The sequence below is a fragment of the Ascaphus truei genome, chromosome 1 (assembly GCF_040206685.1).
Source record: "Ascaphus truei isolate aAscTru1 chromosome 1, aAscTru1.hap1, whole genome shotgun sequence".
In the NCBI taxonomy this organism is placed as follows: domain Eukaryota; kingdom Metazoa; phylum Chordata; class Amphibia; order Anura; family Ascaphidae; genus Ascaphus; species Ascaphus truei.
The window spans coordinates 82,312,345-82,330,940 of NC_134483.1; the positions used below are offsets into that span (position 1 = coordinate 82,312,345).

General features: G+C 38.3%; 1 protein-coding gene across 9 annotated transcripts in view; it reads left to right on the forward strand.

Annotated features, from left to right (window-relative positions):
• Nucleotides 1-18,073, forward strand: part of MAST4 (microtubule associated serine/threonine kinase family member 4) — a 607,818-nt gene extending 589,745 nt beyond the window's left edge. For 6 of the 9 annotated variants that reach the window (XM_075590393.1, XM_075590402.1, XM_075590430.1 and 3 more), the window contains 6 exons: nucleotides 3,232-3,432; nucleotides 5,787-6,013; nucleotides 6,296-6,418; nucleotides 7,941-8,077; nucleotides 11,719-11,900; nucleotides 12,103-18,073. In XM_075590393.1, the coding sequence (XP_075446508.1) occupies nucleotides 3,232-3,432; nucleotides 5,787-6,013; nucleotides 6,296-6,418; nucleotides 7,941-8,077; nucleotides 11,719-11,900; nucleotides 12,103-15,620 (4,388 nt within the window). In that variant the 3' untranslated portion in view covers nucleotides 15,621-18,073. The remainder of the gene's footprint in view (nucleotides 1-3,231; nucleotides 3,433-5,786; nucleotides 6,014-6,295; nucleotides 6,419-7,940; nucleotides 8,078-11,718; nucleotides 11,901-12,102) is intronic. The other 3 variants (XM_075590412.1, XM_075590422.1, XM_075590462.1) reach the window with 1 other exon arrangement.
• Nucleotides 18,074-18,596: the final 523 nt, after the last annotated feature.

Consider the following 18,596-nt stretch of genomic DNA (forward strand, 5'->3'; position numbering starts at 1 on the left):
AAAGGGGCCAGGGAGGGTAGACACAATTGTATCAAAAAAGTGCTTACGGTGCTACAGCAACTGAGACGGCTTCGAAATTTATAGTGCAGTTTTGCATATGAATGACGCTGTAAACTGCCTCCCCTGCCATTTAGTCCAGTTTCAAAGCATTTCTACTATTACAAACACTCTTGAAGGGCTGGCAGTGCCGCTCCCCTCCCCCCTGTTTTGCCGACGCCCCTCGTGCCTCCCTACAGACCACAGACCACAGATTGCGGCTTTAAGCTGTGCACGTGCCTCAGTGACGCCAGGCGTGGGTGCAGCAGCCAACACTGGGGCCGTAGCCTCAGATTACTGTCGGGGTTTTAGCAAAAAAAATAGTCAAGAGATGGGTTTTAAAATCCAGGTTTTTTTTTGGGGGGGGGGGGGGGTGGAAGGGGAGGGATCCTCGGCAGAAAACACATAAGTAAGCAGGAAAAACACTTTTCGGCAGCTCTATTGACATCTCCAATGCAGATGACATTCTCTACAAATTCCATGGCTTTACAAGTGAGAATGCCATATATAGAATGCTCATTTGCATGTCATTTCCCAGAATCCCTGGAAAATTCATTTCCCAGTGGAAGGACTGTATGCTAGACTGCTAGACGATAAAGGGGAAAAGCAGGGTTGCAGACCTGTCTCACACATGTGAATGTGCTATGATATATATATATATATATATATATATATATATATATATATATATATATAGTGCAGAATAAATGAGTTCTTCAGTATTAGGTGATACCTTTTTTATTGGACTAACAATCTATGTCACAGGAGAACTCATTTATTCTGCATTATCGCAACTGGACTAACACGGCTATTTTCTGCTTTTTATATATATATATATATATATATATATATATATATATATATATATATATATATATATATATATATATATATATATCTCTATCTCTATCTATCAGGAGAAAAAGAAGCGCCAGTTCCGTATGGTTGAAAATAAATGTGTTTAAATATTTTTAAATGGCCAGAGTAGTCAAAAGGATTAGTAGTAAACTGGTGTGATTAAAAAGCAATAATATGTCTAGTACAAGCAGATAGCGGCAATTAGCAAGTGACATATGGAAGGGGATGTGGAGCAAGGAAGCAAGATATCATGGGGAAAAAATGCCAACAGTGGTGAATGTCAATGACAGTCCATATGGCTGATGATAGCCCAGTAAGGAACAGTAAACACCCACAGAATGTCCCTTCTCAATGGTGATGTGGGTGTACTGGTGACAGACCTGTTGAAGCACGGAATATACCTCCTCAGCGTGCGTCCGGTTAAACTGGTGTTGTTCTGATGCTGAAAAATCAATTCCCTCCTGTGGCATAAAATTACTTCCCACGTGTCAGACCTCAGTTTGAGATGAGGCTTCCTGCATCTGAGTCCTTGCAGCGGCACCGGATGTATATATGAAGACAGGTGCCTCTATCCCCAGATGTAAAGGGAGTCATCGGCAGACCCGCCGGCATGACAGGAGGGTGGGGGTCGAGTGCAGTGATTGTTCTGGTGCTCGAAGGTCCCCGGCGGCTCCTGAGCAGGGTGCCGCCATCTTGCGCGACTTCGCGCTTGCGCAGTAAGTCCCGGCGGCCCTGAAGAGTTGCGCATGCGCAGTGATAAGCGCGCGAACCCATGCCTACCAGGGAAGGCTCTTGAACGGGACTACAAGTCCCATGAGCCCCAGGAGCGGCCCCATGACACCAGGGAGCCAATAGGGCTGGAGGAGCTCCCTGCTTGCAGGGTTTTGATACATTTCACGCGCGCGGGATACAGATCAGTCTGGACCAGGAAGAGCTAGGGGAAGGAGGTGAGTGCAGGGTTCTGTGACCCACCTCATTAGGCCAGCAGCCCCCTAGGCCCCAGTTAGGTCCTGAGCCCCTTACAGTTTGTGGTGCTACAGGGACAGGCCCTAGGTTAGGGACCTTGCCACCTTAGTACCAGTGTTAGTTAGGGACACAGCGGACGCTGCGCTCCCCGAGAAGAGGTTTGGGCTCAAGCCTACGCCCCAAAGAGACAAAGACTATCTCCAGGGTGGGATCGCCCCTGGCGGACCCTCGGGCAAGGAAGGGCCAGATCACAGACGGGATCACCAAGCGGCAGATCCTTTTCAAAGTTGCTTGCAGGCCTGAGTGCAGGAGCACTCGGCAGGTACCTTCCTAAGTGCACCAACGTATCACCATATATATGTACACATAGTGGCAGCGCTGACCACGGGACAAAGGGGTTAGACTGTGGACATGGTGTGGGGATACACGGTGGTGGGTGCAAGGTACAAATGACATTTGGTACTACGGTACATGGTGTGGAGTTACCCCCTAGGGGGAGTATTATTACAAGTACGCAGTAGTGGTTACTGATAAGTGTGTAAAGGGTGTAACGTGTGACTTGCGGGATGAGATGCGTAAGAGGTTCTTAGCTTCATGATGTTTGTTCCCTTTTTTTCAATAAATTAGTCGTTTTTTGTTAGAGCTGCGTGTGGTTCTCTACTTACCTCAGTGCACCGCTTCTTCGTTTGGCTTAATAGGGAAGCAAATGTTTATTTTGAAATAGCAAGTGGAGGCCTATTGAAAACGATAGGGAAATAAAATGTTTAGCAAGTGGTACAGTATTGTATGGATAATACACATATAGCAAAGTAGAACAATCAGCTTTCATAAGAAAGTACCGGTACTCCACAGGCCTTGCAAAAAAAATATAACAAACCTTATTCGGTGGTTTGACGTTCGGTCTCAAACGGGGTCTGAGTTTGAGACCGAACCACCAAATAAAGTTTGTTATATATTTTTTGCTAGACCTGTATAGTACCGGTACTGTCTTATAAAAGCTGATTGTTCTACTTTACAATATTGTCTCCCTGCAAAGGGTTGACCTCTTTGCACCCGAGGCATTTCCTTATTGCGTCAGATCATGCACCTAACCCCCTCAGATTCTAATACACCTATAGAACATACATTAGAGTAGTTTAACAAGCATCATGGTAAACATAAGTGTTAATAGACCATTTAATGTTTCTCCATTGTATGTGTAAGATTTCTTTTAAATAGAAACAGAACATCTTCTGTGTCTCCCAGGTGCTTCCAGTACAGTGCATTGCCGTGCCCTAGGCTTCAGGCCACTATGGCACTAGAAGGGATAAGAGCGATTTTCTTTTAAGCTGCAGTTGTTTTTAATGTGTCTATCCTTTCTTCCTTGTACAGTGAGTAGTTTTTCAGAGCATTTAGATCAGATAAATGGAAGAAGCGAGAGTGTGGACAGTAAAGATAATCCCTCAAAGGCCTACAATGAACCGGCTTCTCATATGGCTCGTCAGCGATTAGAAAACACAGAGAAACAGAAAAATTCTGGAAAAGTCACTAAGTCCATCTCTGCTAGTGCTTTGTCTCTCATGATCCCTGGAGGTAGAAATAAATATATGCAGCATGAAGTTTAATGATTTTGCATGCCCTTTTTACCCTTTGTCAAATAGTGATTTGAAATGTGAGCTCTTTTCAATGCACCTTTGTTTTAGAATCTTTGCTTCTGAGTATTTATACCTACAGAATTGAAAGGAACTGTAGGCACTTTATGCAGAGAATTGATTAACCTTTGGGATTTTTCTGCAGGGTAACTGCTTTCATGTCACTGTATAAAGAGCCCTATGGTGCACAGGATCATATCTTGTTTTCTGAAACGTTCAGTGGGAAAGAATAACCCATTGTATGCCATTCTTATTGTGCTTTGAATACCTCATGACGTGAAGTAATGCATCCCACTCACTTCAATGCGAGTGCAGGTATTGTGCACTTTTAAAGATAGGTGTCTTGTTTCCCACATTACTCCCTTGGGTTGTAGAATATCATTATATGGATTGTGAGGCCCATTTGCAAGTGTCTTTGCAAAAATGTACCTGCCCATAAGCCAATGTAAATTACAACAGTAGCGTTCAATTGGTAATTGTAAATTTACGTGGAATTATTGTATGTTTCGTAGTTACAGTTTTGTCATGTGGGTCTAAGTGGGAGTTTTAGGAAATAGTCTTACAGATGCTTTGCAAGCTTATAAAACAAACATGCTAAGAATTTGGTTACTGTACCTGGTTCTTGACCACTGAACAGAAAATCGTTTGACCAAAAGAGAGATTCAAAATGATTTGCATAACTTCAGAGAAACTCTTCTTGAAGGGGCTTCCTGCTTCGTCCCTATCTAAAAGCGCCAAATATTGATCATGCTTTGATATTAAATGGGATAATTGTTGCACTTACATTGATTATCTTTTAGTGCTGTGTTGAAATTGAGGCGTATAGTTCCGTTGCAGAATTGTGGAATAATCTTTGCTTTGCAGCTACTTGTGCTTTGAATGCATCAGTTATTGCATGATCATGTTTCGTTATGTTCCTTTCAGGCTCTATAAATCATGTTCAGTTATTCAATTTGCAGAAGTTTCAAATTCGTGATATGATGGCAAAATGAGCATTTGGGACAGAATAATTCATTTTCATTGTCTTTTGTAACGTTAGACGACAACATATCTAATTAATTGCAAGTGCAAGATATTTGTTTTCCTTGTCTCCCCTTTTAAATTCTAGAATTCCAGTTTCTTTCTGCCAGTCTTGTTAGATTGCGTTAGCACCCCGCTGCTGTACTTTGATAACAAAAAACGTTTTTCATAAATTTAAGGAGTCTTACCATTATTTGTTAACATTTTAATTTTTGAGTCAACAGAGTGCCATTAAGGCAAAACGTAAAGCGATTATGGCCATATATTCCACGGGCATTTTGATTAAAAAAAAAAAAAAATTACAAATGGATTCAAATGACTGAATACGGCAGGACAGTTTTCTTTGTTGATTTTTTTAAATATAATTTTTATAGTTGAAGATCAATGTTTTGCGGAGCTTATTTTGTATTCATGATTGGAGGGGGACCTGTGTAATTAGTGAAGTGGAGCAAAGCACTGCAGATAAGTTCAGCTCTTCCTTCCTTTGTCAATTCAGTCATATGGATAACAGGTAGTCAGATCACTCTTCCCACTCCTGTGTAATTTGAGAGTGCGCCTCTTCTACTGTATACCACAATTTGTGTGTAGTTATCAAATGGAAACTGTATAAATCACTTAGAATTTTATGTAAAACACAACATTTTTCGTAGTACTATTGTGTTCACTACCAGCATCTGCATGGATTGTGTCATGAATCCTAAATATAAACCACCTTTTATATATCCACTGCATGAATTTCTTTCTTGTTTGTAGTACGTTTGCTTGCTTTATTTTCAGCTAGAGTTGTGTTTTTTCCCCCCCTGAGCTTACAGTATTAAAGGTGCGTTTCCGCCTATGTTTTGTGTGTGTGTGTGTGTGTGTGTGTGTGTGTGTATTACGTTGTATGCAGGGTGTTTCTTGAGCTAAACCCTTATTAATCTGAGCTCTGGGGACCCACTGCTTCCCGAAATGCCTCCATAGTTCATACCGATAGCAGCCCGGCTGGGCACACAATATGGCAGTATAAAAGTCCTGCATTATGTTGGCCAATAGGAAGCAGCAATGTCATTCGCTGTGGCTTCCTATTGGCCTGCAGTGCGGGACATTTAAACTTTGCAATACATACCGGCATTACCTATTGAGATAAGGATCTCGGGGAGCAGGGGATCCCCGCAGCTGAAATTATTGCTTTTCAGCTCCGGAAACCCCTGCTTCAAACCTAGGGGATAATGCTCCTTTAGGGCATATGTTAAGATGTGTTGTGCCTCATTCTTAATGAAAGCCATTTTCTTTCAGATGTGTATAGCGTGTCTCCACTAGGAAGCCCTATATCCCCTCACTCACTGTCTTCAGATCCCTCATCGAGAGATTCCTCTCCCAGCCGCGACTCTTCCATTTCCTCCTTCAGTCCACGACAGCCGATTGTCATTCAGAGTTCCGGGAAGAAGTTTGGCTTCACTCTGCAGGCAATTAGAGTGTTTGTGGGTGACAGTGATGTCTACACAGTTCATCACATTGTTTGGGTATGCACTAACATTTTTTTTATTCTTTTTTTTTTTTTTTAAACCTCTTCATTTTCTAAACAATGCGTTGATGCTCCCTCTTGACAATCAAGGGGTGAATTAAGTGAGATTTCTAAAATCCTACCAAAAGTTGAGTTTTTTAATCAGTTTTGTGGTCAATCTAGAAATATGGGGAGGCGGGGAGGTTAGAATAAAGTGAATTTTCTGGATTATATCTGATTATGTAGCCACACCATTAAATTTAGGGCACAATATATGGTTTGTTTGTTTTTTTTACCCTAGAGTGTTGAAGAGGAAAGCCCAGCTTATCAAGCAGGTCTCAAGGCTGGTGACCTTATTACTCACATCAATGGTGAGCCAGTTCATGGACTTGTTCACACTGAGGTTATAGAGCTTCTTCTGAAGGTAACGGTTTTATTCTGTTCATACGTAGACTGCCCTTTTACATGAGACATATACATGATTATTATTTGTATTTATATTATTCTACATGTCTTCAGGCTTTTCTAAGATAAATAGATTTGTTCAAAGAAATGCACATTGTCAGACTATGCTGTATGGTTTTATTACACCCACCATTTGGAACGGGCACTAATCATAATCCGATTTGATTTTTTTATAAGCCCAATTAAGAGATGTACTGTACTCAGCCCTCATATTGTGTTTTAAAATGATAAACTTGAAGTTCGTACATTATAACTTTTTTAGTTTATTTGTTTCCTTTACTGTTTGCTATTTCTTTACTCCTTAAGTTTAATATGCTAAACTCTGCTGGAGCGGTCAGTTGCCACCCCTTTAAATAGATTCTACTTTTGAGTCTGCAGTTCAATAAATCATTTAGAAAATGTTCTTTGTGTCTGTTTTTGTTGCTAACAAACTAATATAAGTGAAACCAGTACAGATAGGAAATTCTGTTTGTTTTACATGAAAATACAGAAAATTCACCATTCAATTTGATTCCATTGCTAGTGCAGTGAGAAGTCTATTGGATCTAACGTTTGAGTTTCAAATAGAGTGAAATGTCTGTGTTTTTGTAAAATGTGTGTATGTAAAAATTTAAATATATATTTGTGATCTAGAAAAAAGTGACATTGACTAGAAGATTGCTAGAGTATAAATTATACGTGTAGGAAGGCTTGCACATACCCTGATAATGTTGTGCAGTTCACCGAAACGAGGTGACCTAAATTTAGGAAATTAAGCATTTTATTTTTAATAGCGCTTGTCATCCGTTATGGACTGCATTTTTTTTGCACAAGTAATCCTGACCAGTAAGCAGTAGTAGTTGAAGTGATGAGCATGGGGTTACTCTCATTTTAAGGGGAGGCTTTTCTATTTGACTTATCACAAATAAAAGTTAGCATTTGTCGTCAAATGTGCCCAAATAGCTTTATGCAAACATAGTGTCTACAGGCCTGTCTTTGAAACAATAATATATCACTATGTGTACTTGTGGTTGCCTTGCGATTTTTAAAAATATTTAAACTGCATCCCACTGTACTGTATATATGATACAGCTCAACCCCGTTATAACACGATCCGTTACAACGCGAATCCGCTTATAACACGATACAAGGGTGGCTTCCAATTTTCGTATTTATGAATAGTTTAAAACACGATTATTGGTGTCTTAAATAGTTTATTGTACAATGCATACAATTGTACTTTATTTCTAACGCGATCCGCTTATAACGCAATGTGATTCTTTGGACCCCAAGCACAGCGTTTGTAAGGGGGTTGAGCAGTATTTGCATGCTTTGAAGTGTAGGAAGTTATTTTTTTTTTTTTATATACTCTGTACAGAGAATTGCACGGCATACAAAGATACATGTCTGTACAAAATCATTGAAATAGCACACGAGGAGGTGCAACTTTACTGCCACACTCCTCTCACACCTGTGGCTTAATATGAGCATTATTTTGACAGAGTGGAAGCAAAGTGGCCATCGCTACAACTTCCTTTGAGAATACGTCAATCAAAACTGGGCCGGCAAGAAGAAATAGCTACCGGAGCCGGATGGTGAGACGCAGTAAGAAAACCAAAAAGAAGGAGACGATGGAACGGTTAGTAATAACTTATTCCTTTCCTCTTTTAAAAAAAAAACATTAACGGGTTGGTCTGGATCAAAAAAAAAATTAATCTGTTTTGCTGAGGGGAAAAAACAGCACACATTTTCTGTTGGAAGAAATCGTTTTATTGCTTCTCATTTTCAGATACTATAGTCCTTCATCAAAATTACATCTCCGCGAGCAATTATAGCAGTGTAGCAATATTGGGTTACCAGACAAAGCACCAGAATTGTATTGATATTTTCCTAGGATTTGTTTTTAGTGCAAAATGTTATTGACAAAGATCATAAAGTATTTGTAGTTGTTTAGCTTAGTTTTTTTTTTTTTTTTTACAGCAAAATGTATTTATAAAATGTTTTAGCAGGAAGTAATACATTGAGAGTTACCTCTCGTTTTCATGTGTGTCCTGGGCAGAGAGTTATGATGACAAATAATACATGGTTACAAATACATAGTTACATTAAGTGAGCAGGGTTATACATTATATACATATCTATATATAAAGTTGGTATACAGCTATTTTTTCAGTAGGTATGTAATATTTGTAATCTATCATACTGTATCACAGTGGTGCTCAACTCCAGTCCTCAAGAACCTCCAACAGGTCAGGTTTCATGGATTTCCCCAGCTTCAGCACAGGGGGCTCAGTTCAAAGACTGAGCCCCCTGTGCTGATTGAGCCCCCCGTGCTGAAGCTGGGACATCCTTAAAACCTGACCTGGTGAGAGGGTCGTGAGGACTGCAGTTGAGCCCCCCTGATCTATCACACCCTTCTCTTGGATGCTCAGCTCAAGATTGGCAACAACAAAAAATGTAATTGTTAGTCAGTCTTATTCTCAAAACCATTTAGGAAAAATAGGAAAACAAAATACTTTCAAATGTCAACATCCTGCATATCTCTTTGAAGTCATATTATACCTACTGTATCAGAAAACTAAGCTATTCTTTACTACGGAGGCCGTTGTAGACGTCTTTTCTATTCCAACAATTGTACAAATATCTTATAGCACCAATGTAAAGTGCATATCATTTCTTTTTAATAGTTCTGAATATTATTATTTTTTTAATTATCCTTACTTTTTTTAAATCTTTGTTTTTTATCTATTGTAAATTCCTACCTAGGTTTTCTAGTATTGAAAACTGGTCATGCAAAAATACTTACAGATGTCCTTGACCTTAACAAGAATAATTTTTATTAAAGCTGTTTTATGATGGCTGTGATCAGTGTCGCTTTGGAGCTGCTGCAGCATCCCTTCTTCAATCTGTCATGAGCTACTAATTAGCCTCTAATAAAAGCAGCGTGTATTTCATATCCCATTTTTGCACTTAGACTTCCAAACCTAAATTTGGAAAGGATGAAAGATGCACGGCTATATATATTAAGCAATGTGCAAATGAATATACAGGTATATTTACAGTTGCTTATATGCTTTACTGTGGAGGGTTTTTGTCCCTTTTTTTACCCACCATAACCTTAAAAAAAATATACACAGTGGTTGACAAATCATCAAAAAAATCTACTCGCCACACAAAAAAATCTACTCGCCACACAAAAAAATCTACTCGCCACCTAGTACCAAACGTGTGCTGCTTGGGCCAATATTTACTCGCCCGGGGGTTAAATCCACTCGCCCGGGGTGAGCAAATGTATAGGTTTGTCGAACATATATATAAAGCAACTGTAAATATTCCTGTATATTCATTTGCATGTCTTAGACAGGTCTGCACCCCTGTCTTTCACCATTATCACCCAGCACACAGCACTTCCACTGCAGCAAGGGATTCTGGGAAATGACATGCAAATGAGCACACAGTGCCACCTTTTATCTCAAGCTCACATTACATGAGCAACCCTTAGCCAATGCATGCTGCTTTAGACACAGCTTTTAAGCAAGGGCTTGGGAGATGCAAAGCCAGTAAACCCACTCACAGACATGTTTCAACCTTGATGGGTATCATCAGTGTGAGGTTGGTTGCTGGCATTAGCTCAAATGAGATAAGAGTCGGTACTCACCACACTTTTTAAGGTATATATATATTTGTTACCTTTTCTTTAATGATGAAAAGGCATCTTAGAGTCCATCCATATAACATTTCAAAGTCTCAAACAGACGTGGTGAACAATGTACAGTAATATATATTTGGAACCACAGATATCAATATCCAGGCTTGATTAAATGTGAGCATATTTGACTGTGTTCCACTATAGCTTTATCTGTTTTTAGCTTGTGTAACCAATATTGGAGTGAGGCAAGGTAATTCTTGTCTCTAGTAAATATAATTAGCACAATAAAAATGAGCACGGTACCTTGCATCTATATTGTAATAATGCACTAATGGTTCTATAAACAATATCTTTTTTTTAATTACTTAAAATTAAGTGAGCAGAAGGTAAAATAACTAGAAACAGTCTCTAGATTGGCTTTGTTTGTATATTTCAACCTTCACCAAAATATGTCTCTTATTGACTTTGGTTTGTTTAATACATACTGTAGAAAGGAATCTGATGATGGTGAATAGTCGATTACGTGTATAAACTCTGTAGGAAATGGTTGAATGTTAATCCATAATCCTCTTTCAATTTGAAAATACCTCAAATGTATTCTGTTTTACAAAATACTTTATTTTGGCTTTACTGATTTAAAAAAAACAAAAAAAAAAAACACTGAATTGCATCCAGTGATTTAATTGATGAAGTTTCTATGACCGATTTTAACAAATTTAATGTAGAATTTGATATACAGTACAATATTTGGAATTTCCAAATTACGTTACAATTAGAAACACAAAGGAGTCTTTCTGTATCGACCAACCAGATGTTCTGCATCCCTTAAATTTCTAGTACGTCCTTAAATATTTTGTTTCACCATGCTATGCCTGATATTCATAAGTTTTTAAAGAAACAGTGAAATTGTAGGACAGGAAACAAATCAGGAAAATAAAAGATCTTAATACCACTGTTACAAAAAAAAAAAGTAACCATTTGAAATGATTCCCTTATTATCGACCACAGAAAGCTGATCTCTCAACTTAAGACATTGGCTATCCAGTACATATAAATCCCATCCACATACACTTACACACATGCACTATGGTTTCCCTTTCAAATGTTTACTTTGTGGCAACAGGTTAAACAGAGTATAAATTACTGTAATTTGCAACCCAGAATCAGACCCTCAAACATTCATTCTACGATTTTTGTTTAATAAACTTAACTCAGCCATTGAAATGAAGTTGGATTGTGTGCGCTACAATTGTAATAATGGCTATTATTTAGCAAAAATGGAAATCCTACTTTTCTTTAACCCTTTCGCCGCCAAGGTAATTGCCACCTGCCTGGCCAAGCAACATGTTGCTATAAATTTGTTTAACTATAATTCCTATGAGAGACTTTATATCTACTTATGAAAACGATATATTAATTTTTTAGCACAAGTTAAGCCTTTCAGAAGTGTTTTTCCTGAATAGACGGGATTGTATGTGACCAAAATTTAATTTTAATTCTCATATTTGACTTCATATTTTCTTAATATTGTTCCAGGTATATTTAACAAACTCAATCTTTTCAAAATATACGTAATCGGCACAATTACATTGATGTAGATTACTATCTTTTTTATTTTTTTTTTACTTTAGGAGGCGGTCTTTCTTCAAAAAGCTATCGAAGCAACCATCACCCCTCCTGCATACTAGCCGAAGCTTTTCCTGCTTAACCCGATCTCTCTCATCTGGAGAAAGCCTACCTGCATCCCCCACCCACAGTTTGTCTCCTAGATCTCCTACCCCAAGCTGTCGCTCCACTCCAGATTTCCCATCTGGTGAGTTAGATTATCTAACACTATAACCATTAACTGTCAGTGTTGAGTGTTTATACAGATAAACCTCACCATTACCTGTTTTGTCATTTAGATTTCATATGCAGCAGTATTTTATGACACCGATACCTTTGTATTGTCTGAGATGTAATGTAATATAGTACGGTACATTATTTTTTATATATATATTGTCTTTTCTCTTTAGGCACCAATTCGTCACAGAGCAGTTCTCCAAGTTCAAGCGCACCAAATTCTCCAGCAGGTTCTGGCCACATAAGACCTAGCACTCTACATGGTTTGGGTCCAAAGTTAAGTGGCCAAAGATACAGGTCTGGAAGGCGTAAGTCTGCTGGCAGCATACCACTGTCGCCTTTGGCAAGAACACCCTCACCCACACCTCAGCCACCATCTCCACAGCGATCTCCATCACCTTTACATGGGCATTTAGTGGGAAATTCAAAAGGTACTCCTAACTTCCCTGCAAAAATGCACTCTCCACCAACAATTGTAAGACATGTGGTCAGACCTAAAAGTGCAGAGCCACCAAGGTCTCCATTGTTAAAAAGAGTCCAGTCAGAAGAAAAACTTTCACCATCGTACTGCTGTGAAAAGAAGTACTTATGTTCGCGAAAGCACAATCTTGAAGTGACCAAGGAAGAAGTGTGTAAGCAACCATCACAAAGAGATGTAACCCTGCAAAGCCTAGAAGAGAGTACATGTGATGCCCCTGCACTCACAAGAGTTAGACCTGTAGAGCAAGGCTGCCTGAAGCGTCCAGTAACAAGAAAGTTAGGTAGGCAGGAGTCCCTGGACGAACTGGACAAAGAGAAATTAATGGCCAAGATAGTCATGAAGAAGAAAAGTATATCCGAAAGACCAGATTCTCTTTTGAAACAAAACATAGCACATGATTTGCATAGTGAACTTGAAATGTCAACAACATTAACAGCAGAAGAAAAGGAAGAGAAAACACATAATCTTACAAACAGATCAGATATCTATGAGAATAAAATTGTGGCTTGTGAGAGTCGGTCTGGCGGAGTTATGTTTAAAGAGACCCATTGCAAAAGTGTAAAAACTAGATCAAATGGTGGCAACATTACTTTAGATGCCCAGGTGTTCTGTCATGGTTCTCAGCTTACTGAAACTGGTCACATATCATATGAATTCAAGAAACCCCCCACATCCTGTTCTTTGCAAGAGAAACTTCCTCATTCGTCTGATTGGTTAATTAATGTTAAGGAAGAAAATGGAGATAAAGCACTTCCAGCAAAAGAGTTCGTCAGATTTGAGAGGGTAGAGGGAACGCTTTCAAATATTGATTATTTTAGAAAGAAAAAATGTGAAGACAAAGACAGCAGTCTCTGTCCAGTGTTAAAGTCCAAAATTGTTTCAGCAGCTCATGAATGTATACAGACCAAAGCTGTGTATTTGCAGGCAGATTCTATGACATCACCAGATAACAGAACATGTTCAGCTAATGTTCAAGGGAGTTCAATTTCTTTTGTAACAATGAAAGCCAATAACAGATGTGAAAATAATATTGACAAATCAACTGTTATGCCTGCAGAAGCTTCAGTCCGAAAAAGCCCTTCTGAATATAAACTAGAAGCAAGGTCTGTTTCTTCCTTGAAACCAATTGAAGGCACCTTAGATATAGCCTTGCTATCAGGGCCAAAAGTTTCAAAAACAGAGTTTGATGCAGCGTTGTTATCAGAGAAAAAAAGTTACAAGACTTTAAAAGCGGAGGAATCCAGCCTAAATTCAATGAGTGAAGTCTCATCTAAAACAGATAACATAAGTACATTAAAGTTTACAAAACCAAACCCCAATTGTCTGAGTTTACAGGGGTGTTCCGGACACCAGGGACATATTAAAGAGAAGCCTAATGAACCTCTAAACCTATTACGATCTGATTCTCAAGCAACTGAGGTTTATCAAAACAAGCCTGATTCATGCTTTAAAGTAAAAGAACATTTAGTCGAGACAGTTAGTTCTGTTCAAAGTCAAGGATTGGGGGCAATTCAGTTGACCATGAAGTGTCCAACGACAGAAGGATTGTCTGCTTCTGTGAAACCTAATAGACAAGAGATGAAAATTCAGAATGTATCCTCTGTCGAGCGTTCAATGGAGCAAAGACCTAATAAATCATACTCTGAAAAGTACGATACTTCCAGAGAATCTAATGAGCATATAGCTGCTACTGGTCTGACAAAATCTAGCAACACTGAAAAGTACATATCTGCACTGGGCAGCATTGAAGAAGGAAATCAACCAGCAGAAAATCCCAAGATTGATCCTAATCAAGGCGTAACTATATCTAAGCCAGTCACTGCAAAGCATGTTTGCTCTTCTGCTCTTTTTGAGCATAGATCTGCCAAAAATACATTCTCCGATATAAAAGCAGCCCCATCTTCTATAAACTATAGCAGCAAATCTAAAAAGTTACGAGATTTTACACTTCTGCGAAAAGTTGACCCAGAGGATATGGAGAAAAAGGATGTACAACTTCCTGTCAATAAAAAGGAACTGACCTGTCTTACTGTACAACAACAAGCTATGGTCAACAAATTACCTTGTATGCAACTAGGTGACAGCATCAATAAATCAAAAGTGGGAGCAGAATCTAAACCCAGTTTAGTTAAAGCAAACCAGTATGATATACCAGCATTTTCCCACAGAAAAAGCTCTGTCAACCTGACGAAGAAAGACACAGATACTGCGAAAACAGAGTGTTCCACAAAAGTTGACAATTGCGCCAACACATATTCATGTTCCGTCCATCCAAATATTGATACCGTTAAAGTGGAAAAGGTTTTGGATTCCAATTCTTCTCTTGGTAATTTAAGCCGAAAAAGCACCACCGCTACTACCACACATGAATGTTATTTCAATGGAAATCCACTAGCAACTTCAGAGATTCACATGTGTTCAGGTATTGTTAATCCCAAGGAATCGTCTGCAAAAACTCATTTAAAGGAAAAAACAAGCATGCATTCAAAATTTATTAGAGTGACAACTGTCAAAAGTTGTGTACACAGCAAGCCGTCAGATGAGATCTTGAAACACAGATCTTCTGCTATGGACAAGAATTCAGAAGAAAATAAAAGCACTGGAGCACTTTATGTTCAAAGTGACAGAGGAGAAACTAAGCATACCCCTGTTACAAACAGAAAAACAAGAGAAGTAAGTGTGGAAAAGACAAAAGCTTGTAGCAAAGACTCTCAAAGTTTAAAAGGGAAAGATTCAGAAAATGTGACACCCTTACGTGAGGCTCATAGCAGTGCTGCAGCTTTGCCCAAATTGTTTTTTCATCACAAAAATGATGTCTCCTTAGCTAAAATACACTTATTTGAGTGCCCTGTAATCATCTGTAATGAGCAGATTGATAAAACTTCAAACATAAATGTTACAACTAACATAGCTACAAAGGATTTTCAGTTATCCTCTAATAAAGCTGCTGCTGTATCAAAGGCAGACAATCTCTCTGGCAGATCTGCCACTGAAAAACAACCCTGCCTTGTTACCAACAGTGCAACTGCAGTGGTGACTAGGAAGGATCTTCCCTCGTCTCCCAACAAGAAGAATGTAATGAAAGACTTACCTAATTCACCAGCAGCAGCACCTGAGAATTCCTGTACACTATCTTCTGAGAAAGACTGCAAAGGACAGAAGCGAGGAAAGGACACATCACCGGGTAGTCCTTACAAAAAAGCATCGTAATTTGTCAGCGCCCTCACAAATTAGCAAGAACACTTAACTGTAATCGCTGCTATATTCTGACTACTTTCAGAAAAAAACCAGCACTGTGTGTATTTCCACAATGTCAGGCATTTGTTTTATGTCACGTGAAGAGAAAAATGGAGTATAGGGTTGTGTTTTTTTTCAACATGTTGTCCTAACTGTAATTGGTAAACTATCAGTGTGCAGGTAAAAATGGACCTTTGCAGTTGGTAATGGGGAAAGGGCTATGGGAAAAAGGTCTATGCAAACCTGCAATAATGTATTTGTCTTGAATGTACAATGTACCGTTTGCTGCTGAATTTCATTGTTTACTTATTTTCTAAAAAAAACAAAAAAAACACATTGCAATTTGTCATTGACCAATAAAACTACAAGTATATAAGAACATACAGTATAAACAAAATAATATTTTTGATCTGTGGTAAGCCCCCCCCCCAGATATTTTCAAATGTTGGTACTCAAGGCAGAATTGAAATCTACGGAAGCGATTTGTGAGTTTGAATTCTTTTTTTATTACACCTACTGTAAATCAAATTCAGAATTTACCCCGGAAATAGTATAAACTTTTTCACTCACACACACTCCCAGATAACACTTATGATGACAACCATAAAATAGTAATTGTGTTGTTCTATTGACTTTGCTGATATCGGATCATCATTTAGCATGAAAACATTGCAAATAATGAAGTGTGGAAACTCTCGCCCCTTTCAAACATGAGTAGAAGTATATTGGTGTTTATACATTCTGGAAGTCCTTTCTACAGTCATGGGCCTCTGGAAGGACACGAAAAACCCACCTCACTAATCATTTTCATTTCTCATACAGTATATGTGACACAGAATTAAAAATAGGAGTTGTTCTACACATAAATATTCATAAGTAATTAGTAATGATGTATCAAAGCTTTCTGGCTGAAAAAGTGGGGGGGAATAATAGCACCAGATCGATAAAAGAAAAAAAAAATCTCCATTATTTTCAGTGGGACTTCTTTCCTAGGTTAAAAAAAAAAAAAAAATAAGTTTTCATGAAATTAATGAATGTATATTTTCTGTGTTATCATCTATTCTTGAAAGGGAAAGGTTGTTGTGTAACATACAACCTATAATAGCTTTTCTGTCAGAGCATCTGTGGATTTTTAATACATAGCCGGGGCCTTACAATATAGATGTTTGCTGTTTTTAGCAAGCTACACTGGATTTCACATTCTTTTGTAAATGGATTAAGTAGCTCCATACATTTCATAACACAGCTTTGTATGTATTATAAATATGTGAATAATGTAAAATAAAAAAATTAATTAAAAAAAAAAAGCTTTTTTTTTCTTCTTCTAACACAGGGGCCATGTTGGAGCTATTTGATGCCTGGAATGTGACTTTACATTTTAGATTTTGCTAAGCCTTATTTACATTTTTATATGCTGTATACCACAGACATTTGTTTGATCAACCTTAATTCACAGCTACTTGATAAGTTGAATAGAGAAATAGACAACCGAATCTAATGAAAATAAATGGAATTCATCTGGGATAACCTGCACCGGGAGGCTGACATTTATTTTGTTAAAATGATACAATATTAAGAACTAAGTTTGTACCACTTATGTTTTTAGTCACATACTGTACAGTTAATGATTGTGCAACTTTAACTTTAATTTTTTTTTTTTTACTTTTTAAGTGCATTTTAACTTGGAAACCCCCTTTCAGCTGGCAGCACAATGCATGTGGCATTAAGTTGTTCTGTAGTGTTGTTTTCATTAACATACAGAACGTCCTTTAATTACATACTAGTGAATCCTCAATAGAGATTGTATACATGCTACATATGTCCAGTCCACTTCATGGAGCACTTCATTATTTCCCACACCCTTGATTGACTTTGATTCAGAGATTGCCCAATAAAATAAGGAAACAGGTTTTCAAACATTGCAGGGTTTTTGAAATGCTGATTCACCTGGTTGTCATTGTATTGTTTCCAGAAGCTGTTCATTTTCTGCCTTTTGTATGTTGATGTATTCTGCTAATTTGTAGAACATTTAACTATTTACAAACCTGTATGTTAAAAACATCTTGTGTTGTGTAATCTCACTCATGTCACATCTGTTGCATTCGGAAGTTGAAAAGTACCTAACTTGTGTTCATGTGCTACTTGTTTGTAAGTGTTATCCGTACTACTAAAATGTAAACTAGAACTGCCTTTGTGTACTGGTTAGTCTCTTATATTGTATCGGATATAAATCTGTGCTCCTTTTATAGTACTTCCTGCTGTAGAATTATCGCTTAGTATGTGTGCAATAAAGTGTTTGCTGTCTTTCTATAAAACAAAAAACTTTATGAATGTTGTAATTGTTGTATATTTGACAAGTATTTATACTTACTGTGTATGCGTCTGCAACGCATAACATTAAAATAAAAAGTCAGCATGAATGTTGAGTTGTGGTACTGTTTGTCTATTATTTGTCTATATACAATTAACCCCTATCCTTAACCGGCTTAAAAGGAGGGAATTGCACAGGTAAACGTACAAATGCAGCCACCAGTTTGAATGGGACTACAGGGACCCCCTACTGTGTTAATCCGATGGGCCATTAGGAATCTAACAGAAATGTTGAGGCATTTACTGTGAGATTGCCCCAGATTTTCCAAGGCAAGTGATTGGATACTGGTGGCTGCATCTGTATGAGTGCAGGTGTGTTGTACTGGAATCTCTTTACCTGGATCTCGGGGACTGGTGTCCGGCTGGCTAGTGTGTAAGCCTTGAAGTAGACTGGTGGATGATGATGAAAAGGGCTCCAGAGATTTTTATACAAACAGGTCACGTTTTATTACTTCAGACAGGACAGGTTTTCACATAATATGCTTCCCTGGATCCAATGCGATTTATCCAGGGAGGTCCACATGGCTTAGTCATCTTTGCAGTGTACCTCCTCAGTAGGAGGAACACACCTTCTCTTGC